At 33.9% G+C, this 27658-nt stretch overlaps 1 protein-coding gene across 5 annotated transcripts in view; it reads left to right on the plus strand.

Moving 5' to 3' along the window:
- The window catches only part of DDI1 (ubiquitin family protein), a 103542-nt gene extending 86384 nt beyond the window's left edge, over nucleotides 1-17158 (plus strand). For 2 of the 5 annotated variants that reach the window (XM_078298154.1, XM_078298155.1), the window contains exons 2-17: nucleotides 12525-12594; nucleotides 12692-12724; nucleotides 12807-12931; nucleotides 13264-13372; nucleotides 13861-13977; nucleotides 14497-14562; nucleotides 14656-14718; nucleotides 14811-14855; nucleotides 14947-15008; nucleotides 15503-15596; nucleotides 15996-16088; nucleotides 16192-16261; nucleotides 16364-16431; nucleotides 16583-16640; nucleotides 16796-16821; nucleotides 16917-17158. In XM_078298154.1, coding sequence (XP_078154280.1) covers nucleotides 12529-12594; nucleotides 12692-12724; nucleotides 12807-12931; nucleotides 13264-13372; nucleotides 13861-13977; nucleotides 14497-14562; nucleotides 14656-14718; nucleotides 14811-14855; nucleotides 14947-15008; nucleotides 15503-15596; nucleotides 15996-16088; nucleotides 16192-16261; nucleotides 16364-16431; nucleotides 16583-16640; nucleotides 16796-16821; nucleotides 16917-17042 — 1221 coding nt within the window. In that variant the 5' untranslated portion in view covers nucleotides 12525-12528 and the 3' untranslated portion in view covers nucleotides 17043-17158. Of the gene's footprint in view, nucleotides 1-12494; nucleotides 12595-12691; nucleotides 12725-12806; nucleotides 12932-13263; nucleotides 13373-13860; nucleotides 13978-14496; nucleotides 14563-14655; nucleotides 14719-14810; nucleotides 14856-14946; nucleotides 15009-15502; nucleotides 15597-15995; nucleotides 16089-16191; nucleotides 16262-16363; nucleotides 16432-16582; nucleotides 16641-16795; nucleotides 16822-16916 lie in introns of all 5 variants that reach the window. The other 3 variants (XM_078298156.1, XM_078298157.1, XM_078298159.1) reach the window with 3 other exon arrangements.
- The last annotated feature ends 10500 nt before the right edge of the window (nucleotides 17159-27658 follow it).

Here is a 27658-nt window from a genome sequence, read left to right on the forward strand (position 1 = left end):
CAACACTGCATGTCGGTAAATTTTCATGATTTTTGAAGGTGTTTTGATATGTTAACCAGAGGTGCGACGTTGGACTCAGAAGAACTCCTTCAGCAGTTCAGGAAATTTTTGAGAGCCGATATCTCATGATTTGTTTTGAGATTTTGTATGAAGCTTCACAGTCTTGTTCTATGAAGTCAAGACGTTGGGCTCAAAAAAAAAAAAAAAAATCCGGAACGTATATAATATATGCAGTCCGGAATTTTAAATCCAAAAAAAAAAAAATTCGGGCCGCAAATATTCTATATGGTCCAGAATTTTTAATCCGGACCGCAAATATTATGTGCAGTTTGGGTATTTTGAAAAATTTTGCTAAACTGTGGTTATTTATAATAAAATAATATTTTTTTTGGGTAAAAAAAAAATCACGGGTTGATGGAAATCTACTTATACTGTTTCTATTTCTCTTTTTTTTTAAATTCATATAGATAAAAAATTCTCATTATCAAGCTTGTGGGATGTCCCACAACAGTGCCAAGATATTTAACATGCATGTAGGGATGTCGGCACGGAAGACATTATAGTACTTTGCAACAATTTTTATCCTGCTATTTTGGACGGTCACAAATAAATTTTTATGAAATTTTATTATAGAATTATTTCTTGAAACTAAAATAATATTTTTTTTTTTCATAATCTTTTTGGTGTGACCTCGTGAGATCCATGCGCATCCATGAGATTAAACTGATATTCTTACCATTTTGTTTTTAAAACATAACCAACATTAAAGCCTCATAATATCCTTAAAATAGTAAACTAGTGTTTCATGCTAATTATCAAAGTTACAGATAATTTAGATTTTATCATTATACAAAATTATGGAGATTCACAGTTCAAGTTCTTAAAATACATCTAAGTAATGATTGACTTCTAGGGGTCACAATATGAACGCCGAAAGGATAATAAAGAAGACTAGATGCAAGACATGGATAAAGATGACTTTCTAGTGCACGAATCTACAAGAGATTATGAGAAAAATTGTTTCTTCTATTTCGTTATTTCTTCATGTTTGTTTGAATATATTAAGAAATATGAGTTGCACTTGTTGCATGAAAGATTAGACATTTATTTAGGAATTATGGATGTAGACATCTAGTATAATACCCTTTGATTTATGTGTATTTAATTATTTGAATTCTATTTGTAATTGTGATATTAATTTATTTATTCATGTTTGAAAGAATTCGTAGGTGTATTAAATTCATAAAGAGACCCGGTAACATAGAAGTGGGGTCTTACATTATAAGAAAAACAAGTACAATAAAAAAAAAAAAATTTGAAACTCCTTACATGCATATGCAGCAAAAAAATAATTGATTGACATATTCAAAGTATTGAACACATGAAATTTCCAAGAAATTGTATATAAATTATTGGACTTGATCGATCAATCTATATGTATGATCCTGAGTGTTGACGACAATACTGCATATACTTAGTATAATCGAGTTAGGGCGCCTGTAAATGAGCCAAGTTTGAGCGAGTTACCTCCAACTCGAACTCGGCTCGTTTAATAAACGAATGAGCCAACTCGAGTTGAGATGATAATAACGAGTTGTAGAGCCAACTCAAACTCAGCTTGTTATCAACTTGAGTTGGCTCACAACTCGTTTGTAACTCGTTTAACCAGTGATAGTATTACAACACAAGTTCAAAGCGCAAATAACAGTCTAGAGATTCGGGTTTTGATTATTTTGGGATTTATTGTGACCAATACTATGTAACTTTATGTAACTCGAGTTATAAATGAGCGAGTTGGAACCAACTCGAACTTAGCTCATTTATTAAATGAGTTGGCCAACTCGAGTTGTAAATGAGCCGAGTTAAACGAGCTGTAAATGAGCGAGTTACGAGTTCGAACTTTTTTGCCCAGCCCTAAATCGAGTTGCACTTTTGCGAATTCAACCATCTCTCTATATATTATGATTACCATAAATGGCAAAGGAGAAACGGTACCTCTAATGGCCCTTTAAGCTTTGTAACCAACATATATATATATAAAAAGAGAGATATTGTATTGTATATTGTTTCAGTGAGAAACTAATCAATACATATTTTTAATAAATTATTAATTAACAGTTTTTAATAGGTATGTAACATGAAGAAATTCTAATTCGCACTTACAGTCCATCATTTCTATTAAAAATAACTTATCCAATAATTCGTCAAATTCTAATTGGAGACAGGTAGTTGAGACGTCTACTTCTGATCATAAGCCAACAACACCTGACTACAGATACAGATGATGTATCTTGGAACTTGACAAAATCAGGATTCACGGTTAAATCACCATATGTAGGATTGAAAAATCAACCAACATTCACAGTGTTTATACATAGAGTTTGGAAAATGAAGATACCACCAAGAATGAAGGTATTTGGATGGTTGGTGTATTACAGGAAAATACTCACAGCTGAAAATCTCAGGAAAAGAGGATGGAACATGCCAAGTATGTGTGTCTTATGCAGGGAGAAGGAATAATCCATCAAGCATTTTGACGCAAAGCGGTCCCGATACGATCTTGCCCGTTAAGCTCACGTACCGGTTTAGTAGTAAAAGAGAGAAGATAAAAGAAAAATGAGACACAAATAGAACAAACCAAATAAACTTTCTATTTCAAATTCGCTGCTCAACAGAGAGCTTTCCATACATATTTATAGGAAATAAAAAGAGAGGTGAATGCTATCCTCGGAAATGAAAGACAAGAAATAATATTAAATCTAAGTACCAAACTTCAACATCTGTTTTGACCATTTAATAAAACTTCTACAAGTCCCCAAGTAGTCAAATTATTTAAGCTGCCATTTATTTCTTAGAAGACCGCCACATAACTCTTAGTTATCTTCCATCATATTAAAGTCGTTTAATTGTTTTAGAAGACCGTTCCATGCATCATTTATCTGGTTCAGATTTCAAGTTGCACATACAACTCTTTGATCGGTATGGATCTATTGTGGCCATCGTTTACATCCGAATCTGAATCGGATATGTCTTCAACATGCACCGCGTCAGGCTCCCCGGGTTGGTTGAAGCTTGACCTCAAGCTTGCATCTTCTTCATAGTACTTGTGGAGATGACTAACATTGAACGTGTTGGAGATATGCAAATCGTCAGGTAATTTCACGCGGTAAGCATTTGCTCCAAATTTCTCCAGAATCTCACATGGCCCAACCTTTCTTTTTTTAAGTTTGTGATATTCACCACGAGGAAACCGTTCCTTCGGCAAATAGACCCAAACCAATTCTCCCACTTCAAATTGTACGTCACGACGCTTTTCGTCTGCTTTAGCCTTGTATTTAGAGTAAGATTGCTCTAATTTTTCATGCACCATTTTATGTAATTCCCTCAAATCTTCCAGCCTTTCTTCCACCTTTTTAACTTTAGACTTTGGTCCTTCAATAGAAAGAGTATCAAGAGGGCCTCGGGGAATATACCCGTACACGATTTTGAAAGGCGCAAAACCCGTAGAGCGGTTTACCGAACAATTGTATTCAAACTCAATTTTCGGTAGCAAAGTATCCCACATGCCGAATGTTGTAACTTGTGAGCGTAGCATGTTTCCAAGGCTTCTGTTTATGGCTTCGGTTTGACCATCTGTTTGAGGATGGAAAGTGGAGCTAAACTTCAAGTCAGTCTTTAACTTTTTCCAAAGTTCCATCCAAAATTTGCTCAGAAATTTTGTGTCACGGTCAGAAACAATGGTACTTGGCAAGCCATGATGCCGAACAACTTCATTGAAATAAAGTTCAGCTACCTTTGGTGCATCCACAGTGGTTTTGCACGCAATGAAGATCGCCATTTTGCTAAAACGGTCAACAACCACCATAATGCTATCATTCTTTCTTCTTGTTTGTGGTAATCCTGTAACGAAGTCCATTGAAATGTCGCGCCAAATTTCAAATGGAATAGGCAACGGATTGTAGAGGCCTTGATTGGTGTTAGTGCCTTTTGATGTTTGACACACATGGCAAGCTCGAACAAAATGTTTAACATCCCGCCACATACTTGGCCAAAAGAATCTCTCCCGCACAAGATGTAAAGTCTTTTCTAGTCCGAAATGACCTTGGTTATGCATTTCCTTGATGATGAGATAGCGCAAAGATGTTGCTGGAATGCAAAGTGCAAGACCTCGAAACAAGTACCCGTTATGTAACGAGTAATCATTCCGTAAATTTTTCTTCACATCTTCCAAAATTTGTCCAAAATCTGGATCCTCTTTAAGAATTTCTGGCACGTGTTCAAACCCAAGAGTGTAGGTTGACATGGCTGAAAGTAACCCATGACGGCGGCTCAAAGCGTCAGCGACTTTGTTGCTTGTTCCCGCCTTATGCACAATGGAGAAAGAGTACTCTTGGAGCGAAGTGACCCACTTGGCATGTCGGGAGCTTAATTTGTTTTGATCTTGCACAAATTTCAGCGCTTGGTGGTCTGTGTATAGCACAAATTCGCGAGACAAAAGGTAATGTCGCCAATGTTGCAAAGCTTTTACTATGGCGTATAACTCAAGGTCATATACTGGATAATTGGTTTTAGCTCCGCCAAGTTTCTCGCTAAAATATGCCACAGGTTTCTTCTCTTGAGAAAGTACGGCACCAATACCCACCTTTGAAGCATCGCATTCCACCTCAAAATTTTTATCAAAATCCAGCAAAGCTAACACGGGTGCGTGTGTTAAACAATGCTTGAGCTTCTCGAAAGCTTGCTGTGCATTTTCACTCCATTCGAAATTCTTTAGCTTTAGTAGCTCAGTGATAGGCGCAGAGACACTGCTGAAACCTTTGATGAAACGCCGGTAGAACCCCGCTAACCCAAGAAATGATCGAACCTCAGTGAAAGAAGAGGGTTTTGGCCATTCTTGGATTGCTTGAATTTTGTCTTCTTCGGGTAGGATACCACTAGCAGAAATTTTAAACCCCAAAAATACTAGTGTTGGAGTCATCCAGATGCACTTCTTCGGGTTTGCAAAAAGGCTATTGTTGTGGAGCGCTTCAAGAGTTTCTCGCAAGTGTTGCATGTGCTCTTCTTGGTTTCGGCTATATATAAGAATGTCGTCAAAATAGACAACAATAAACTTGTTAAGGAAAGGTCGCAAAATTTGGTTCATCACACGCATGAAAGTGCTAGGAGCATTAGAGAGGCCGAAAGGCATGACAACCCACTCGAAAAGGCCTTCTTTTGTTTTGAAAGCTGTTTTCCATTCATCTCCTGGCTTGATACGAATTTGGTGATATCCACTTTTAAGATCAATTTTAGAGAAAACCTGGGCGCCACTTAGTTGATCAAGCATGTCTTCAAGTCGTGGAATTGGAAACCGGTACCTTACAGTGATGCGATTGATTGCACGGCTATCCACACACATGCGAAAACTTCCGTCCTTCTTCGGCACCAAAAGAGCTAGCACGGCACAAGGACTTATGCTTTCTCTCACAAATCCTTTGTCAAGTAGCTCTTGTACCTGACGCTTCAATTCCTCATGCTGTTGCGGGGTCATGCGGTAATGAGCCTTGTTGGGAAGACTAGCCCCTGGTACCAAGTCGATTTGGTGTTGAATGTCGCGAAGTGGGGGCAGCCCATCAGGAAGTTCGTCAGGAAGCACATGCATGAATTCAGCCAATAAGGGTTGCACCTTTTTAGGTATATTTTGCTCAATTTCTGTTTTGCTGAAGTCACATGAGGTAAGTGCGAAACAAATTTCAGCACCTTCCAATTCCTTCTCAAATTCTTCTCGTGGTATGCAAAACACCATATTGGCTTCTTTTATTTCTTCTTGAACTGGGTTTATGCGTACCTTTTTCGCACCAACTTGAATGGTATATGTGTGCTTTCTTCCATCATAGACGGCTTGATTGTCGTATTGCCATGGTCGACCGAGAATCAAATGTGAGGCATCCATTGGAACCACATCGGCATAAATAGTGGCAGTGTAATGCGGCCCGAGTGTGAGTTGAAAGTGACACCTTTTGTTGACATGAATTTCAGCCCCTTTGTTCACCCACCCAAGTTTGTATGGATTTGTATGGTTGGTGGTGTTAAGCTGAAGTTTTCGAACCGCCTCTTCCGAAATCACATTCTCCCAACTTCCGGAATCGATTATTACTACACACTTCTTATTCTCAATAATGCACATAGTTTTGAAAATGGCATGCCGCTTCCAATCTTCCGTTGTTTTCGGTCCTAAGCAAAGTCTCCTCATGACTAAGCTTTCTGCCTCAAGGTCCTCGGGATTCACTTCATGTATTTCTTCATCTCCTTCAACATTTTCATACCACCCTTCCTCTTCTTCAGCACCGTCGCTAGCATATAAATGAGGTCGAGGCTTTGGGCATTCTCTTGCATAATGGCCCATTTCACGGCAATTGTGACAACGAATGTTAGCCTTGGAGCTTCCTGGGGTATTTTGGTTCAGTTTAGGAGGAGGGAGTTGTTGGTTTCGGTTGGAATTTGTAGAGTTATTTGGAGTGGGGCGAAAATGAGAAGAGTTAGAGTTGATAGAAGAAGAATTACCACGGTTGAGGTTGCGGTTTCTTGCAAGCTGTTTTTCTACAGCTTTTGCTTTGGCTTGAGCTTCAGCCACATTGTTGAAAGTGTGCGCCACAAGCATATCTTGAATAGCCATCCGAAGGCCGTGCAAATATCGCGCGACCCTTAAATCTTCTGTCTCATTGAGTTGGTTTCGAGCCTCAAGTTTGTAGAACTCAAGAGTATATTCCTCCACACTTTTCGCACCTTGTGAGAGAGATTGAAGCTGTTGGAAAAGTGTTTGTCGATAGTTAAGAGGAAGAAACTCACGGTTCATTTCACGCTTCAAATCGAGCCAGCTGTCAAGAGGGGGAAGGCCATCGAGGTAGCGACGATACTTGTATGACTGCCACCATGCTGCTGCCCTGTCTCGTAGCCGTATTGTCACCAATGGCACTTGTTTGTCGGGAGGGATTTCCTTGAGCTCGAAAACTTCTTCAACTTTATTTGTCCAGTCAAGATATTCTTCAGGATCTAAGCTTCCCGAATAATCTGGAATTTCAACTCGTAGGCCGCCATCCCACTTTGGTTCTCGATTTTGTGGACGTTCATAGTGAGGCGGTCCATCATCATTATTTTGTGGATTTTGGTGATTATTTTGATGGTTGGTGGGAGCAAGGCGTTCAATTAGAGTAGTGATGAGTTGCATGGTTTCGGTATGGTTTTGTTGCATACGGTCAAGAACAGCGAGTAGGTTGGGATCGGCCATGAGGATGGTGATGTTTTTAGTAGGTAGAAAGAGCAGGGGCTGTGGATGATGAGTTTGTTGATGGAGATTGCGCAAGCGAGAAGTCGTGATGTCGAACCTCGCTCTGATACCACTTGACGCAAAGCGGTCCCGATACGATCTTGCCCGTTAAGCTCACGTACCGGTTTAGTAGTAAAAGAGAGAAGATAAAAGAAAAATGAGACACAAATAGAACAAACCAAATAAACTTTCTATTTCAAATTCGCTGCTCAACAGAGAGCTTTCCATACATATTTATAGGAAATAAAAAGAGAGGTGAATGCTATCCTCGGAAATGAAAGACAAGAAATAATATTAAATCTAAGTACCAAACTTCAACATCTGTTTTGACCATTTAATAAAACTTCTACAAGTCCCCAAGTAGTCAAATTATTTAAGCTGCCATTTATTTCTTAGAAGACCGCCACATAACTCTTAGTTATCTTCCATCATATTAAAGTCGTTTAATTGTTTTAGAAGACCGTTCCATGCATCATTTATCTGGTTCAGATTTCAAGTTGCACATACAACTCTTTGATCGGTATGGATCTATTGTGGCCATCGTTTACATCCGAATCTGAATCGGATATGTCTTCAACATGCACCGCGTCACATTTATTTTCAGAGTGTACATTCTCTCTACAGCTATATGAATCACTCTCAAGAGTAATACATCTTACAACAAGAAGATGAAAAGAAATATTGAAGGAAACAGAAGCACCTTTATGGGTTGTAAGTAAAAACGGGGACTTAAGAACAAGGGAGATCTTGCTGTTTACAATGTTCATTTGTTGGAGGGAAAGGTGCTCTAGAATTTTTAGAGAGGAGACAAAACCAATAAATGAACTAATAGAAGAAGTGAAAGAGCAGTGGAAGTATATTCAGCAAGCTTGAGAAGAGTTTTATTTCATTGTCTTAAAACTTTAAATCTTGAGACTTTGTACTTTCTTTATTTTAAAACATATAACATGTAAGCTCAATAGGTTGAGCTATTAGGTATTACTACTGTAATAGGTTTCAACTTGAAACCTATAAAAGTTTTCAAATAAATAAAGCAAATAAGGACTTTGATCCTTATTTTTAATCAAAAAAAAAAAAAGACTTTACCAAATTACCATTTTTATTAATACCCTAAAAAAAAAGATTTTTACAAATCTATCCCCAATTTCATTTTTTTTTTAAATGCCCAAACCACCCAGCTGAAGGGTGGTCCATACTCAGAGCTGACCATCCGGGGCAGGGGCAAGAGTAACAGTTGAAGTTTCTTTTTTTAATTATCTCATGGTTACGTATTATATAAGCAAGAGTAAGAGTAACAGTAACAGTGCTTGGACAGTTGGGCAAGAGATATTAAAATTATTTAGAACATAATATAATTGGGAAACGGTGAATAAAGATCACGAACGTTATATTAACAAATGGTCTCCAACATTTATATTAATGGATACATATAATTATTTGTATTTGTATATGTATCCTCTTCTGAATAAAGATCATGCAAATTGTAAGTTTGAAATGGACAAATCTGAAAAGTTGGAACATCAATCTCTTGATATATATACTCCTCCATGATCCTCTAGCCTACACACCCACAAAATCAACAAACGCAGTGATAATTCCATCCTTACTAGCTAGTGTGCTCTAATCTTCCAAGAAATGGTACGTGCTAACTTTTTTGTATACAATGGTCAAAATATTGGTTTTCTATAGAAAATGGGTGTTCAAAAACTAATTAGCGAGAAATACTTCTAATTTATTAATCATCTTCTAAAATTACTTTTGTTGATATATTGAAGACGATATTCAAGGTTGGGCCTTGCGGCGGAGAAGGTGGGGAACCTTTCAGTGTGGATAAAATCACTAGCATTGTTAAGATCGGTGTTGCCTACAGCAATTATATTCATGCTATTACTATAACATACATAGTTGATGGCGTTGAGAAGTCCATTAAGTGGGGCGGAGCAGGAGGAAATTCGGCAGAGGTACCACCTTTCTGCATTTCTATACTAATGCAAATTAACCACATTGATCTATTACGGGATAATAACAGAAGAGGAATGAAGTGAAAAACAAAACACATGTTATCCTATTTTACCAGGACCCTTTGAACAGGTATTGATAGTTGTACCAATTCGACTTCTAAGGTAATGAAGTGGAAAACTGAATAACGTAGCCACTAAAAGGATATATAGTTAATTTATGATATTTATTGTATGCTATTGGTCTTGTAGTTCATTCTTCAACCGGATGAGTACATTACCTCTGTAAAAGGTTATTACGGTGGGTTTTCTGTTGATGGTTGGTGTGGTGTGAGGCAACTTATATTTGAGACAAGCAGCAAGATTACTTATGGACCATATGGTAGTGAAATGGGATATCAATTTGAACTTCCAGCGACTTACGGTAAAATTATTGGTTTCCATGGACGCTCATCTGGAGCACGTCTTGATGCACTTGGAGTTTACGTATGTAAAGTTTTGAACATATGTAAGGTATGTAAAGTTATAATTATTCTTTTTTTAAAACAAATGTGGAGGTTTGACACCAGTAGTTTTGTTCTTTAAAGGTATGTAAAGTGATTATATATTGTGGATAAAAACAAAAAACAAAAACTCGATCACCATTAATTTTTTTCTTTTTTAACTTAAACTGAAATTTAATTAGTAATTAAGTTATGGGAAATAAGATCACTGTTAGATTATAAAATGCAGATAATAATTCCGGTCAATATGTAGGTCTGACATCTTTTTTGTGGTTGATGATTAAAGTATCATCTGGTTCACACTTTTGATAGTTTAGATAGGTACCCAAAATCAATGGTCTTGCGATAAGTTTCAAGTGGGTACATTTTGCATGCTTATACTCTATTAAGATTTTTTTTTCTTCAAAAGGAAGGCCCAAAGTGTTTTATTAATTAATTTAATTATTTTGGATGTAAATCCTCATCATAATTAATGGAACTGATCCTCTATATCTTGTTGATTCTTTTAATTATGTAGGTTGGTCCTACTGGTGGTTCAACTGGTACTGGTAACATCTGAGATCACTGGGTTTTTAGGCCATATATAAATACAAATATGTGTAAATAAGCCAAACTCCCTGAGAAGATCGTTTCCAGAGAGAGATGGGTGTTATCTCTGTACTACTTATAATTCTACTGCGGATTCCATGTTAGGAATTCATCAATCCTAATCATGATTTCCATTATTTGTCTTTGTTTTATATATATGTATGATATTGATCCTTAGCCCATGAAGCAGGTCCGCAATAAAATAAATTATGAGTGTTGTGTGTAAGTACAGTTTGGTTTGTTCATGAAGTTGAACTTTTTTGCTTGTTTGATCAATAATGTTATTTCTCCGTTCCTCACGCCTTCAATATCAGAAATACTTATTTAACAAACAAACTTAAATTTAGGGTAGAGGATTGAAATGTTCTAATCGACAAAATTTGGAATAAATTACATCGATGGAAAGAAAATTATTGTCTATTGGAAGACGGGTGAAATTATAAAACAGACTTAATATATATCTGTCGTTGTTGCTCTTTACTGCTTAATTAGTTATCTATAGAATGTCACCTAGGGTTAAACAAAAGAATATAGATCAGCTTAGCAAAACGCTTTCTCTGGTATGGTGGTAGCTCTGTAAGAAAGAAATATCGTTTGGTAACGTGGGAAAATGTTTGTAGGAAGAAAACCAAGGTGGTTTAGCTAGGCATTTTAAAATTACAATTAATGAATAATTAGATTTCCAGATCCACAAGTGAGGACAATTCGAAATCAAAAGTTTAGAGGCAGTGAAGTTTAATAAAAAGTTTAGTTTAATTTGACCAAGTAGATGCTCTTAGGTGATATGAATTCTTGTAGGCGTGGACCGGATTGGACCAAATTCTAATTGTACGATTCGAAAATTAATTCAAATGATACATTAATGCAGAGGATGTGAACTATTTTATTGTCAATCAAAAGATTTCAGCGCATATTGTGTATGGACGAATCACCATCGTTGAATTTGAATATCATGTTGAGTGGTTCGGATCAATATATAGTTTGAATTTCGAAAACAAAAATATAAAGCATGATGCATAATGAAGTATGACGAATATGAGGTATTAGAACCCTCCTCATTCTACTCTATTTATACAACAAGTTTAGGTCATATAGCCGTTGGAATAAACAAATAAAAGATTTACAGAAGATTATGTATTAATTAAGTTTCAGCTGTAAAAGGAAGATCTAATAGGAAGAAAAAGAAAAATGAGAATTTGCCAATTTGGTGTAATCTGGAAATTTCTCATAGATTGTGCTATGCGTCTCCAGGAAGTATATTTTCAATATGTGTTGTGCATATTTTCCTTTTTATTTCAACAAAAGCAGACGCAAGAATCAGAATAACGGCTAACCATGCTATTACAATCATATAAAGCACTCTTTTCTGTTTTAGACTTAAACTGACGATTCAAATCTCATTCTACTCGGTTAGATATTGTACTAGATCAGAATTCCGATCAGAACCGTTGATCCGCATCAAGATTTGTTCATACTTGATATGTATGTATCTTAAAGTAATCTGTACGAATATTGATATGAATAGAACGGCTTTACAAAGATTTGACAATGGACTGGATATGATTGAATTTGTTATGAGTCTAAGGCCTGACTCGTTAAGCCCAATTATAGGCCCAACTAACTGATCCTTGCACATTCTCAACCGAGCTAATCTGACCCGTTAAATATTCATGCTAAAACAGATCAGACGGTCCAGATCTAACCTCAAAATTTGAGTTAACTCAGGTGATTTGAATTCCCAAATCAGACGGATTCAAATGAAAAAAAGAAAGTAAAAATAGGCATCCCAATCCACATCCTCTGAGGTAACAGAATATTTATGCTTATATATGGGCCGTTCGATCAGATTCGGATCAATCTGGACCAAGGTAAAATGCAAGGACGTCTTTAATATTCGTGCAGTTTCTGATTGGACGGTCTTGATCTAAACATAAATATTCTGTTACCTTAGGTGATATGAATTACCCAAATTGGTCGCTTTGATAAATAAACAACAGTTGAACTTAAATTAACCCACCGTAAAAAAAAAATTACCAGCTTTTAGACGACGATTGCTCTCCTTCTACCTTACCCCACTTCACAAGCAAAAATATTATTAGACCGCTCCAAATTGTACTCAATCGCAACAAATTCTTCCTTCTCTGCGTTTGATCTCGAGTCATCAATTGGAGAGATGAAGATCACGGTCATGACCTCCGACGAACAATTCATCTCGCTCGACGTCGATTCCGACGAATCCGTACCAATCTCCCTCTCCCTAAAAACCCTATTTTTGTTTTTTGCGAATTTTTTGGGGTCAATTTTGCTAATTTTGTGTGTTAATGTTTGATCTGTAGGTAGAGAATGTGAAAGCTCTCTTGGAAGTAGAGGTACAATTAAATTTTTGCTCGTTTTTTTTTTACATAAAAGTAAAAACTGCTCTGCATTTCATATCTTTACTGTTTTTGTCAGACGAAAGTAGCCATACAACAGCAACAGTTGCAATTTAATGGAAATGAGATCAGAAACTCTGATCTCTTGAGCGCGGTTGGTGTAAAAGATGGAGATTTAATTACTATGCTGGTTGCTTCTGACAGGTAACCTATCTTTAGATGTTCATTTATACTGGTATGAACCTTTCTGATAAGACCAATTTAAGTGAAATTAAGAACTAGAGTTGTACTGGTATGAAACTAGATTTGTACTCGGCCATTGATTAAAGCCAAATCTATTCATAAAAAGCAATATCTAGAGAAGTAGTTGCATTAATAATGAATTTTGAATCAAATAAAGGATTAGAAAAAGACAAATTATAGCATTACCAATACTAACTATGGATTAGTATTCTCCAGTGATAGAATATATCTTATCAGTAATAAGTTTTTTAACTTTAGTTAAATGCATTTTCTTTGTCACTTGAAATCTTCAGGTTATCTGAGGATCAGTTAAGAATTGCGCCAGATGGGTCAGCTGTAAACCCTCAAGCATTCCAACAACACATCCGCCGTGATTCCCAAATCATGGCTCAGCTTCTTCAGGCATGAATTTTTTTTTCTATATAGTTTTAAATATTCTGTTTTGTGTTTTACAATTATTTTACATATAAGATTTGTATGCATCTGTTGTGGTGAGAAATTATTTTACATGTAAGAACCTTTAGTGAATTATAATTCATAAAATATGGCCCTTAATATCAACGGTACCAAAGACTTCTGCTAATGCCCGATTCAAATATATAATTAGAAATTGATGAATTCGAGCATTAAATAAGAGATATAAAAAAAATAGAGAAGGGTTCTTTCAGATTTGGAAACTTGAGGATACATGGGCTATTATATAATTGTTCCTCTTGCCTATTTGGAATATGGGGAGATGCTTTAAGATTTGTGCAAACTTAAATTAAATGGTCTGGATCTATCCTGATCCTGTCAAGTACCTTACCTAATCTGAATTCATGCTACCTGCTATGATTTTTTATGAAGTTTTCCCTGCTGAATATGAATTTCTAACTTTGATACACTTGCAGAATGATCCGCAACTAGCTCAGGCTATATTAGGAAATGACATAAATGCCCTTCAGGACATTCTACGGTTACGCCACAAGCAGAGACTCGAAATGAAGCGCAAGCAGGATGAAGAACTCGTAAGAAAAAGATAAAAGTCAAACACACATGCTTGTAAAGCAGTTATAGTTATTTTTATAGTAACTAAGTTTCGGCCTCAAAAACTATCGAAGAATTTCAAAATTAACATCACATTTGAAATCAGGCATTTCAATTTACATGTACCAAGAGCCTGCATCCAATATTGGATTAAATCAGGCATTAATATCTTTCTAAATGAATCATGAAAATTATTGTCTGGCTGATTTCTTATATTGGAAAAAATAGTAATTGTACAACTTTACAGGTTAGCTTCCTAAAACATTTATCATGATTTTTTGTGATAACTGAGGAAGAGTTTTAATTGAACAAAAATTGAAAGCATAGTGGCTGATTAAACAAAACTAAAGGACTAAATTTTTTATTTAACAAGCTCAGGGTCTGTTGTGTACTATTTTATACATAAATTGTCCTTTAGTGTCATATATTTACCTGTATGAGATGAATATTTGTTACTTCTTGCACATGTAATTTATACATCATCTGTGAAATTTTTTTAGGCTTTGTTGACTGCGGATCCCTTTGATATTGAAGCTCAGAGGAAGATTGAAGCTGCTATTCGTCAGGTTTTATGATCAATTTATATCTTCACTGTTTTGGGTTAATTCTTTATGTTCAATTAGCTTATATAAAGTAATTTGTCTAAATGACTAACACAGAAAGGTATCGATGAAAATTGGGAGGCAGCTTTGGAGCACAATCCTGAGGCATTTGCTCGAGTGGTGAGTGATTCATAAACAGTTGAATGAATTACTTTAATATTGTACAAGTACAGTGATATTTTTATTATATTTATAATGTTTTAAATGTATAGGTTATGTTATATGTGGATATGGAAGTCAATGGTGTACCTCTCAAGGTACGAAACATATAATGTTTTGTCTAATTGTTAAGATTAATTTATTTCTTACATTACTTGTTGACTTTATATTCTGCATTGAAATATATAGGCCTTTGTTGACAGTGGGGCCCAGTCTACAATAATATCAAAAAGTTGTGCAGAGCGTTGTGGGTAAGATATCTAAGTACACTTTTTGTGATTTCTTTACTTTGAAAAGTTTGATGCTATTTTAGTTTACAAAACAGCAATTTATAATGTAAAATAGAAAATAAGCTAAGAGTGAGGCTCTGGTAATATACATTTGCAAATGTACTTGCAGACCAAATTTTATGATTTTACGATTTTTTTTACTATTTTTTTAGATAGGTAGAAAATCACTTGATCTAAAAATTCTCAACCATCTGAAAGTAGTGATTTTCTACCTATCTAAAAAGATAATAAAAAATTATAAAAATTGGTCTCCATACACATTTTCATATGGGGATCATGTTTAATGGTTCGGATCGACTGTTTAAACTTTGAAAATAGAGATATGGATCCATAGCACAGGTTGATTCGTGATATGCATATTACCATAACCTCACTCTTAAGCTAATATTTTTAAAGTGGATACTCACTTAAGTTGGTTAATTCTCTTTTTCATTTTTCTTACTACCCATATTTAGGTTGTTGAGACTCTTAGATCAGCGTTATAGAGGTGTTGCTGTTGGTGTTGGCCAATCAGAGATCTTAGGCCGTATACATGTGGCCCCACTTAAGGTAACTGTTTCAACTTGTTCATTTTTAAGGATGTTCCATGCCAATTAAGTTTATTGAGTGAGGCTATGGTACTATGCATAGCGCATATTGGCCTGTACTATGGATCAATATTTTTTTTTCCAAAATTATAACCGTCGATCTTAAACCGTTCAACATGATCTTCATATGAAAATATTCAGATCAAGTGATTTTCTACCTTTAAAAAAAAAAATAGTTCAAAAATTCTAAAAAATGTAATATTTGATCTACATGTACATTTTCGTATGTAGTTCATGTTGAACAGTTCAGAGCGATTGTTTGGACTTTGAAAATGGAGATATTGATCCATAGTACGGAACAATCTGCGCTATGCATAGTACCATAGCCTCACTCTTCTAATAGTGTTATTTTTTTTTTTAGATTGGGCAACAATTCTATCCGTGTTCTTTCACTGTATTGGATGCTGATAATATGGAGTTTCTTTTTGGCCTGGATATGTTGCGCAAGCATCAAGTAAATTAGTATTCTATTATTATTATATATGTTTGGCTTTAAATTTGATTTATATAGTCTCTCTTTTAGGAAAAATAATTTGTTCATTTTGAACTTGGTGCAGTGTATAATTGATTTGAAGGAAAATGTGCTGAGAGTTGGTGGTGGAGAGGTTGCGGTTCCCTTTTTACAAGGTTACTATTTGTTTGCTGAATTCGAATTTAGTTGATTTTCTTTCATATGGTTGCTTTTGTTTAGTATATTAAACACATATACACATTTGTTTATGTTCATAGAAAAAGATATCCCGACACATGCACGGGAAGAGAGACTAGCCAACTTACAAGCAGCAGGATCAGTTCCAGTGAGAACTTTCCTAATATCTATTTCTTTTTATTTTTTAATTTTTAATAAAAAGATTTATGAACCAATTGTTTTGTCCCATAAAAATAAATAAATAAAAATAACAAAATCTATACCTACATTTTTTTAATTCATTTTGCTTCATACTATAGGAATCTTCAGGGGCAAGAAACCAGACCCCGAGTTTACCTTCCCCGGCCCGCACATCAGGTTTGTGTTTACTTGGGGTTTTGGTACTGCTGCTACTCCAATGAATTTCTTTTAAAATTGGTTTCTTCTTCTTTTTCAATTTTAATTGCCACTTCTAAACCATGAACACTGTGTACTAATATATCTATTATTTTTCTGTTAATTTGTATTTTTAGGAGCCCCATCTGCAGCCCCAGTTGCGGTAAGTAATACCTTTTCAAATTTGTATCTCTTGCCGAGAAAGATAAAATCAAACTTCACTTGTTAATATTTCAAAATTTTCTTTTATTTAAACAGTCTTCAGATCTCGAAACCAAGATAAAGAGGCTCATGGAACTAGGGTTTGATCGGGAATCGGTGAAGTATGCACTAGAATTATTTAAAGGCAATGAAGAGCAAGCCGCTGCCTTCTTATTTGGTTGATCTTGATCTGATTGTTTATTTAGGATTCAGCATCTGATTTGAATTTGCTTGTTTTAATTTTGTATTCTTTCAGAACATAGTTAAATTAATCAAATGGATTAAGCATCTCTTTGCAATTTCTTGTTGTGCTCAGTATTTGTAACGTCCCGAAAATTTGAGTCATTATTTATGTTTAAAAAAAAATCACAATAAAATATAATAAAGATGACATTTTTTTTTAGTAGCATGTTTAAAGTCTGTGTTTGTAATATTCCATAAAGTTAAGTTTTAGGAAAATTCTATATCTAATTTAATTATTTAAATAAGTTTCTTTCATATAACTGCTCTGTAAAATTGAGACGCTAGAAATTAACCCCCGTTTCATTCGCAATATTAACCTGATAATAATGTTTATTTTAATAACTATTTTAGAAACAGTTTCGGAGCATTGCTGTTTAAATTTTAAACTCCTCATGATAAACGCACCTCTTCTATTAATGCACCGTTTCGGTTTACACTTTAACTATATATACATAATAAAATATCAAAATTGATAGACTCGATTCCCTTCTCTCTGTTTTATATCCGACACAATTCACTTTGTTCTTAGATTGATATCCGAGTACAAACAGAAATGAAAATTTAGAAAAAAAGAAAAAAAAGAAAGAGAATAGAAGAAATATTTTGTGAAAGTTTTGGATATCAATTATCAATGTCCGATTTCAATTCCGACTACGTCGCACTGATTCTGAACCGTCATTGCAATTCAATTTAAAATTTTGAATATCTCATTCTCAGGTAACAGGACTTCTCTATAACTGTGTTTTTGTTTTGTATGGTTGATTTGAATATTGGTATTGCATATTGAATTATGATGGCATATTTAACGGGATAGCGGGTCTGAGGTTGAAATTTGATATGTGATTGTAGCATCTCATTGTTTGATGGATTTTCCAATGGGTTGACGGCATTCCAATGTTGGATGGATTTCTCATTGGATTGGTGGATTAAAGGAATTGTGTTATGAGGATGTGGGAATCGCCTGTGACAGGGATTACACGTGTGTGAATATGATGTGACTTATTTTATGGATAATCTAGACCGACGTGCTATTGCTGGTTAAATATGCGTGCATAATTTGATGTGAATTTGTGTGGATTAATCCGGCCTATTTAAATGGTTGTTAAATTAAGCCAATTATAGAGAAGCGCGTCGTTAAATAACTGGTTACTGAGCTTTGTAGCTCACTCCGTTTTGTTATTTTGTTTTCTTTTCTGTTGCCGACGTAGGTTGACGGGCCAAGAAAAAGTGCAATGATAATGTTATAATCATGCTCCGGATGGTTAAAATCTGGGGTGTGACAGTATTCATACATAGAACTTGAAAGCAAGTTCTAGTATAACAATTAGTGTGTAATGGGAATAGTCGCTTAACTGCTTTCCAAAATGCTCACTTTTATTTACCAATTTAAATTTCAGAAAACATTTATTGGCAAATTTTGTTATCTATTTTGTAGAGTTTGTTATTAAATTGACGACAGTAGTTCTTTAGTTTTATATTTGTTCTGTTATGTTATGAAAAAAAAATGAAGCATTGATATTTCAAGTTTGTTAAAAAAATATTTTAATATAACAAAATCAAACAGCTAACTCATAAATGATATAATATATAAGATATATTTTTGGAAATTGTAAAACTCAAAGAAATATTCAATAATTGTTGTTTGCAAAGAAAACCAACAAAAAAAAAAAGAATTCCCAAAATGTGAACTGTTCTTTAAAATTTATCACTCGCCTTGTCACGGTTTGTGACTATAAACTGTTTTTACAAGATGATGCGATAAAAATAATGGAGACACTTTATATTGCGTGAATGCTCACGTCATTTGTGATTGTGATTTGATCAAATGTGACATCACTAGTCATGTTTAATTATATTTTTTTAGTTTTATGTTATTTTATATAAAAAAAATCAAATAAAATATTAAAAAAATAATAAAATATTTTAAAATAAATTAGAATAAAAAAAAGTTGGAAAATTTGGCCACGTAACGTGTTATGTGACGTTACGTGACTAAGTATGTATGACGTACCGTAACTATCATGTTTGATAAAAAAAAAAAAAGACATGTCACACGAATAGATGTGACATGCAAGTCACGTCACGTGACCAACTTGTGTGACGTACCATGACGAAATCGGTAATGACGTGATTATTTTTATTCACTAACAAAAGAAACAAAAGAGGGCAAGAAGGTAAAGAAAAAACTCCAAACCTAAAGATCGATACCATAAGAAACAAACATTTAAGGGAAATAAATCTGCTTCGATTCCAACAAGAATTGTAGGAACCTGCTTTTTCAAATCCAATCATCAATATTTTAGAATGTGCGAATCCCAAAAACAATTGATTTTTATGCACGAATCTCTAAGCAAATAAGTAGTTGGATTTGAAAAAACAGGTAGCAGATTTATTTCCACATTTAAGGACTCAAATTGTGTCACAAATAAATAAATAAATAGCAGAGAACACTTTCTAGAGACCCATTATCCATTTAACCTCAGAAATATAAATAAAATGTAAACTATCTTGTTCTCAAGGCCACAATCTATAAAATAACATGAACCATAATTCAAACCATACAAAGAAAGGTCCCAATAGAAAGACAAAAAATAAAGATATGTGTTGTGTGTTTAGTGGTAAAATTTGTTTTTTTTAGAATTTAATTTATACAAATTCTGATTTTTAAATAGTGAACAAATAATAAATTGAATCAAATTATTGCACAATAACTTACTCGAAACTCTACAAAATGAACTTACGAAATCTGCTCCTTTAAATCAAATATCAAGTATAAAAGATCAATTATATATTATATTTCTAGGGAAAGGTAACTTAGAAGAATAACATATTTCTGTTAATAGCAAAAGTCAAATCTTTTCTGATTGTGACATTATTTTTTAGAAAAGAGGTACAAATTGAAAAAAAAAAGATTAAAAGATACCTTCAAATTAAATCTCACATGCCAAATAAAATAAAATTATCTGAAGTGAGTTATTTTAGACTAATTTAAGTCAGCTTAAAAATTTAGTTATTCTACCTTAGTCTGACTCAATTAAATTATGTTTTACATAATAAATGTTGTTTAAAGTCCTTATTCCATCATTTAGTCCCCATGCAATCAAACATCACAGATTAATATCAAAGATTCAACTGATATGATGATAAAATTATCAAATTTAATTTAATAATTGCTTTATTATTGATCATTTGTCATGAATTACAATATATATTTCCTCTTCTATTTATACAGATTGAGGTTATATTATATAGCTGTTAAAATTAGTAGTTCAGGTAGTGTCGTGATCTGTGTACTACAATACAACAAATGTAGTTGACCAGAATCGATTAAAGCTAAGGCTACACGGATCTCTACACAGCAATTCTTAAGGGTTTAATCCGTCTAAAATTGACCGAACATTGCCTCTTACAGTGGATTAAGTACACCTCTTAATTAGACTGCAATCTTAATCCAATCATTTTTATGGTTTTTTTTTTCATTGTTAACTATAAAGAGCTTCATGAAAGAGTATCTTTTAATCCTTTTTTTATTTTTTCAATTTGTACCTCTTTTCTAAAAAATAATGACACAATAGAAAAGATTTGACTTTTGCTATTGACAGAAATATAATATATAATTGATCTTTTAAACTTGATATTTGATTTAAAGGAGCAGATTTCGTAAGTTTATTTTGTAGAGTTTCGAGTAAGTTATACCCATCTTGTTGCAACTGTTTTTCCTTTTTACAACCATAAAAAAAAAAAAGTTTTTCCTTTTCTCTTAATTTTTCTTTGAATAGGAATGAATGTCCGCCATGAACATAGGAGAGAGGAATGGACATGACCAGATGAAAAAGAGAATTAAATCCATCCTCTGAGCTAAGTTTGTTAAAAATAAGTTACAAAAAAATTCACTAGAAATTGTACAACACAGAATTTTAATTTTAATAAAATACATTTGTTGACCACTGTAGTTCTGACCTTCAAAACAAAATACTAATTGTTTTCCCTAATTTAGTTAATCAATAAGTTTAGGTAAGTTTTTTTATAGTTATTTGCAGTGTTTTAAATAGCTACGCTATAACTTTTCTGGACCCTAAAAGCTATGGCGCTATGGGCAATATATAGCTAGCTATCGGCGCTATAGCCTGCTACTTGGTGCAATTGCTTTTTTTTTTTTAACTGTCTCGCTATACCACTATAATCGCTATTTAAACCATTAGTTATTTGTAATAGCTTTGTTGGAGAGGATAATTAAATTACAAAAAAAAAGTATAAGGAGCATTTAGATCATTACATACTACAACACATATTTTACTCATATTAAGTTTTCATTCTTAATCATTCTATCTTAAATAATAAAATTGTTCTTGTATAGCCTTAAAGATATTTTAAAATGTTCCGTTAATATCATTATTATTTGTGACTTTTTTTTATTAAATGTTTAGCCTTAAGTAATAAAATATATCAATAATTGCATTCAAACATGATTATTTTAAAAAATTCCAAAAAAAGTGAGAAATTTGAAATAGTAACATTTTGCATTCTACAAGAATCCTATATACTTTGAATTGACCGTTTCAAGATGGAAAAATAAAATTTTCCTTTTTTTCTTTATGTGTAAGCTTGATGCTTACCCCTCCCCTACCATAATTACAATATCTTATCAGCACAGACTACACAAAACCACAATTAAGGTTTTCCTTTCAATGAATTGAACCACAAATTCAGTCCCTTCTTTTTACTCATCATCAATTCATTATCCATAAACTAACCTGATCTGTTGCCGTATATATTTTTGTTTCTTTTGCTGCCTAATTAAATCAATGGAGCTTTTGCTGTCAAAGCTAGAGTCCCGTGTCGCCGGTACCTGGGAACTGAAGAGCGATTTCGATCAGCTGCGTGACAGTCTGCTGCCTGTGAATCATTTGTTGGAGAAAGCCGAGTGGTGGCGCTTCAACAACCCGAATATTGCCCGCCTCTCGGAGCAGCTTCGATCGACATGCTGCCTATGATGCTGAGGATATGATCGCCGAATTCGATTATTATCAACTACACCAGAGGATAGAAGAACAGGCAAGTGCAACTACTTTCAAACAATTTAATTAACATCTAATCTGATAGATATCTAGAAATCTAGGATTTGCACAAGTTGCTCAAATTTAATAATTTTAGGTCAGATTTTTCTGTTAAATGAACGGCTCGCATCTATATATATATATGTGAAATTAATAGTCCAATTAGTCCGAATCGGAATCGGAATCAGAATCGGTCAGTTGACCATAGAATCAGAATCGGATGAATCAGTAGGAATCGGCAGAATCAGATTAGAAACTCGGATTTTTTTGGCAAAAGCTTATTTTTCTATAAAATATAGGAAAAAATGAAAAAAAAAATTAATCTTCAAATAGTCATATGCATGTATATTTTTTTTACTATCCAAAAGTCATTAGTTTTCAATTTGCAACCACTAATCCCAATCCCAACCACTAATCCAATTGGTATGCATGCACCCTGAACCATAGAAGGAAAAATCGGAATCAGAATCAGAATCAGAATCGATCACTTGACTGTGGAATTAGAATCGGATGAATCGGTCATAATCGATGGAATCAGATCAGAAACTCGGATTATTTTTTTTTGCCAAAATCTTAGTTTGTACTAAAAAAAATAGAAAAAGTTAATAAAAAAATAATTTGTCAAAAATTGAGGTTATGGAAAAAAAAATTAATGGGTATAATATTCATCCCTTTAAAAAAAAAAAGGAAAAAAGAAGAAGAAAATTAAGTCAAACAAATCAGAAATTAAGTAAATGGAGGTGTCCAGTGTAAATATAAATGGAGAAGGGAAAAAACAAGAAGAAAATAATTTAAAAAGAAACGAAAAACGAAGGGACCCTCTCCCTCAACCCATCGCGAACAAAGAAAATGAAAAATATCTCCCTCAATCCGTCGCGATTCTCTGTCACGACCTGAGGCAGAATTGGGGAATTCAGCTCAATTTTGACTCAGTCAATGCGCACTTAAGAGAAGAGACGGGCTCGGGCAAAGAGGGCAGCGCCGACTGGGAAACGGGCAGAATAATTAAAACAAATAGAACACTGCATGAGGGTCCCGCGAGGCAGAACGGGAAGGGGAACACGCAGAGACTGCACGATGGGTCCCAGAGCGCTAGAACAGGAGACATCTCATTATCAAGCTTGTGGCCAGGATGTGTCCCACAACAGTTCCAAGTACTTTACTTAACATGCAACGATGGTCGATGGCCTTAATTATCTCCCATGTGCATCATTAATTTGGATTATACATGTTGTTGTCATGCCTAAGGGCTAAGGCACATGTGGTGATGATGTCGGCACCAATCATAGGAAGAAATCTATCTTGGACAGTCTGGAATAATTTTAATTTTTTTGTCCCCACTCTACTAATTATTCTGACCATGCATGCATGCCCCTGTACTGGACGAGCCTTTGTTCGACAATGCCTATATATAAATACAACCATTTGATTGGGGATGCTTTTTCATGTAATTCAATCTTTTATGATCATGGAATTTGTCACATACATTATATTTATGGGAATGGATCATTGTGACGATGTTTATATTAATTATTTTAATAACACCTTTTTAAATTCATTTCAATAAGTTAAAAATTAAAAACAAAATTTGTAGTATGTTGATGGAAATTAAAAAAAAAAAAAAACAAAATCTCACAATCAACTCACACGCAATTATGTATTAGTTGATAATTCATTTAAATATCGTTAATTTCATATCAGGGAAGTCTCAGAATCATATAATGATGGATTTTACATTTAAGAAAGCATAGAGATGCATGAAAGCTTTTCAGCACAAGACCAGGGTTATAATTAATGTTCAAATATAAATTATTTTAATGACTTTTTATACATGCATTGTGGCGCTATTAATTCCTCAATGTAACGGTTGAAGTTTCTTTTTTCAATTATTTCATGGTGACGTATTATATAAGCAAGCGAAACAGTAACAATAACAGTAACAGTAACAGTAACAGTGACAGTGACAGTGCTTGGACAATTGGGCAACAGAGATTAAATTAATTAGAACAGTATTTAATTGGAAAACGGTTACGTCTGAATAAATTAAGATCACGAACGTTAAATTAACAAGTGGCCTCCAACATTTATATTAATGGATACACATAATTATTTGTATTTGTATATGTATCCTCTTCTAAATAAAGATCATGCAAATTGTAAGTTTGGAATGGACAAATCTGAAAATTTGGAACATCTCTTGGTATATATATACTCCTCCATGATCGTCTAGCCTACACACCCACAAAATCAATAAACACAGTGATAATTCCATCCTCACTAGCTAGCATGGTTATGAAACTTGGAATCGGAGAATCGGAATCAGAATCAGAATTAGAATCGAAATTGGATAAATCAGCCATAATCAGAAGAATCGATCGGTAACTCGGATTTTTTTAATAGAAAATTGGTTTATAGTCAAAAAGTAGAAAAAAATTGGTAAAAATAATTTGTAAAAAAATTATATTAAGACAAAATATTACACTTAAATAATTCACTAATTATATAATGAGGTAAATTTCGCTGTAGGTCACTAAACTTTGTTATTTGTCACGAATTGGTCACTCAAATTTGATTTGTCCCTTTTGAGTCACTCAACTTTGTTATTTGTCCCAATCAAGTCCCTCTATTTTTTCATCCAAAATTTTAACGGAATATGCTAATTCCGTTAATATTTTGGATGGAATGAGTATATTCCGTTAATTTTTTGGACGGAATAAGAATATTCCGTTAAAATTTTGGATGAAAAAGTATATATGGACTTGATTGAGACAAACAACAAAGTTGAGTGACTCAAAAGAGACAAATCAAACTTGAGTGACCAATTCGTGACAAATAACAAAGTTTAGTAACCTACAGCAAAATTTACCCTATATAATGTAATACAAGAATTACAAATAGAACACACTTTTTATTGCTAGAAGCTATGCCGAGCTGGTTGAATCATTTCATTATTCTTTGTATTAAAATACGAATGGAGATATTATTGTACAAAGCCAAAAAATGAAGACATTAATATAGCGTCAAATAAAGATTATTAATTAACATCCTCATATTCAACATATAAATTGTATGTGCTAGAAAATTCTCAATTACTACTTGAATTATACTCTAGTTGTACTCCATGTGTAGATGAGCTTGAATTATATCACATGGTATGCACAGTCTTTCAACTTTTAGACAAAAAAAAAAAAAACTAAGGTAAAATTAGTAAATCACATGGTAAAAGAGAATCACGGATGCACAGTCTTTTAACTTCACTTTAGTCAAATTTTTCAAAATTTCATAAATGTAGTCTAAAAAAATAAATGTGATATCACACTAGAATGATTCCTGCTCTTTTTTATTACTGCTGGAGCACGATTTTCAATTCGTGTACTTCACATCTTCTCCACTTGCTAAAACGCTGCTTCCCAAAAAAATCGCTGTTTTCCCAAATTTTTCTTTCAACTCTTCTTTTTTCCTCAAATTGTCTTCTCCACCAACATTTTGTTTCAAAAATCTAAAAGGCTTATGAGTTCTGACGGTGCCCCGCCTCAACATCTCTTGAGTCTTGACGATGCGTAACAACTCAAGCCTCCATGCAGTCCAGATCACTCTACGATGGCTCAGGCGGTTGAGACTCGGTCCAAGTTGGTGAGAATCGGGTGTTTTTGCTTTGAATTCGTTCAACTTGGTGTAAAACTCAGCTGACTCGTCCTTACTCGGCTTCACTCGATCTGAAAATTGGATAATTCGGCCGAGTCAAACACTGTTCATCCGAGTTTTGCTGAAAAACTCACATAGGCATGAAACTCGGGTGAAACTCGAACAAGTCCCGCCAAATACCGAGTTTTCTTAGCTGAGTTGACTTGGACTCGGCTGAGTTTCCAAACCATGCTCACTAGTGTGCTCTAATCTTCCTAGAAATGGTACGTGCTACCTTTTTTTTATACAATGGTCAAAATATTGGTTTTCTATAGAAAATGAGTGTTCAAAAAACTAATTAGCGAGAAATACTTCTAATTTATTAATCATCTTCAAAAATAACTTTTCTATATTGAAGACGGTGAAGTCGGGCCTTGCGGCAAAGATGGTGGGGAACTGAAAATATGGAAAATACCAATAACATCACTAGCATTGTTAAGATCCGTGTTGCCTACAGCACTTATATTCATGCTATTACTATAACATACAAAGATGATGGCCTTGAGAAGTCCTTGAGTAGTGAAGTTTGTATGTTATAGTAATAGCATGAGTATAAGTGTTGTAGGCAACACGGATCTTAACAATGCTAGTGATGTTATTGGTATTTTCCATATTTTCAGTTCCCCACCATCTTTGCCGCAAGGCCCGACTTAATCGTCTTCAATATATCAACACAATCCAGAAAAGTTATTTTTGAAGATGATTAATAAATTAGAAGTATTTCTCGCTAATTAGTTTTTTGAACACTCATTTTCTATAAAAAAAAACCAATATTTCGATCATTAATTGTATACAAAAAAGTTAGCACGTACCATTTCTATGAAGATTAGAGCACACTAGTGAGGATGGAATTATCACAGCGTTTGTTGATTTTGTGGGGGTGTAGGCTAGAGGATCCTGGAGGAGTATATATATTAAAAGATGTTCCAAATTTTCAGATTTGTCCATTTCAAACTTACAATTTGCATGATCTTTATTCAGAAGAGGATACATATACAAATACAAATACAAATACAAATAATTATGTGTATCCATTAATATAAATGCTAGAGGCCACTTGTTAATATAACGTTCGTGATCTTTATTCAGACATAACTGTTTTCCAATTAAATTCTGTTCTAATTAATTTAATTAATCTATGTTGCCCAACTGTCCAAGCACTATTACTGTTACTGTTTCTCTTGCTTATATAATAGGAAAATTTTATAAAATGTCCTTCCTTTTCAAATCAACAAATAAAATACTCCTCTTCATAAATTATTAACAAAATATCCCTGTAAACCACACCTTTTTTTCTCTTTTTCCCTCCCTCCCACTCATCCCCGTTTACTCAGGCTATTTTGGAAAGTAGAGCTGCTAGCTCCAATTCTCTTATGAATTGATTATTTTTTCTGAATTGGTATCCCTAATCTTTTTGACCTGTACCGAATGATTTAGAATAAAATCTTTTTAGCATACAATTTTATTTGCTCAAATCATTTAGATATGCATCCTTTTAATATCGCTGCTATATATATATATGAATAATCATTTCTGTACCCGCGCTACAGTACCCGCACAGTACATCTGTACATGGGCTACAGTAACTGCATTTAGAGGAATAATGTATTATGGTCCCCACTAATTATGTTGTCTACTAATTATTATTCTAAAAAGATATTATATAGTCCCAACTAATTATTATTCTAAAATTCCAGCAGCATTCTTTCAAAGCCTCGGCACTAATTCTGCATCAACATTTATCTAACAAAAATAGTTGACCTCATAAAAATAAATACTTCAGTGCATGGATATAAATACTTTCAATACTTAGAT

This window comes from Carex rostrata, chromosome 35, assembly GCF_964058835.1.
Source record: "Carex rostrata chromosome 35, lpCarRost1.2, whole genome shotgun sequence".
NCBI lineage: Eukaryota > Viridiplantae > Streptophyta > Magnoliopsida > Poales > Cyperaceae > Carex > Carex rostrata.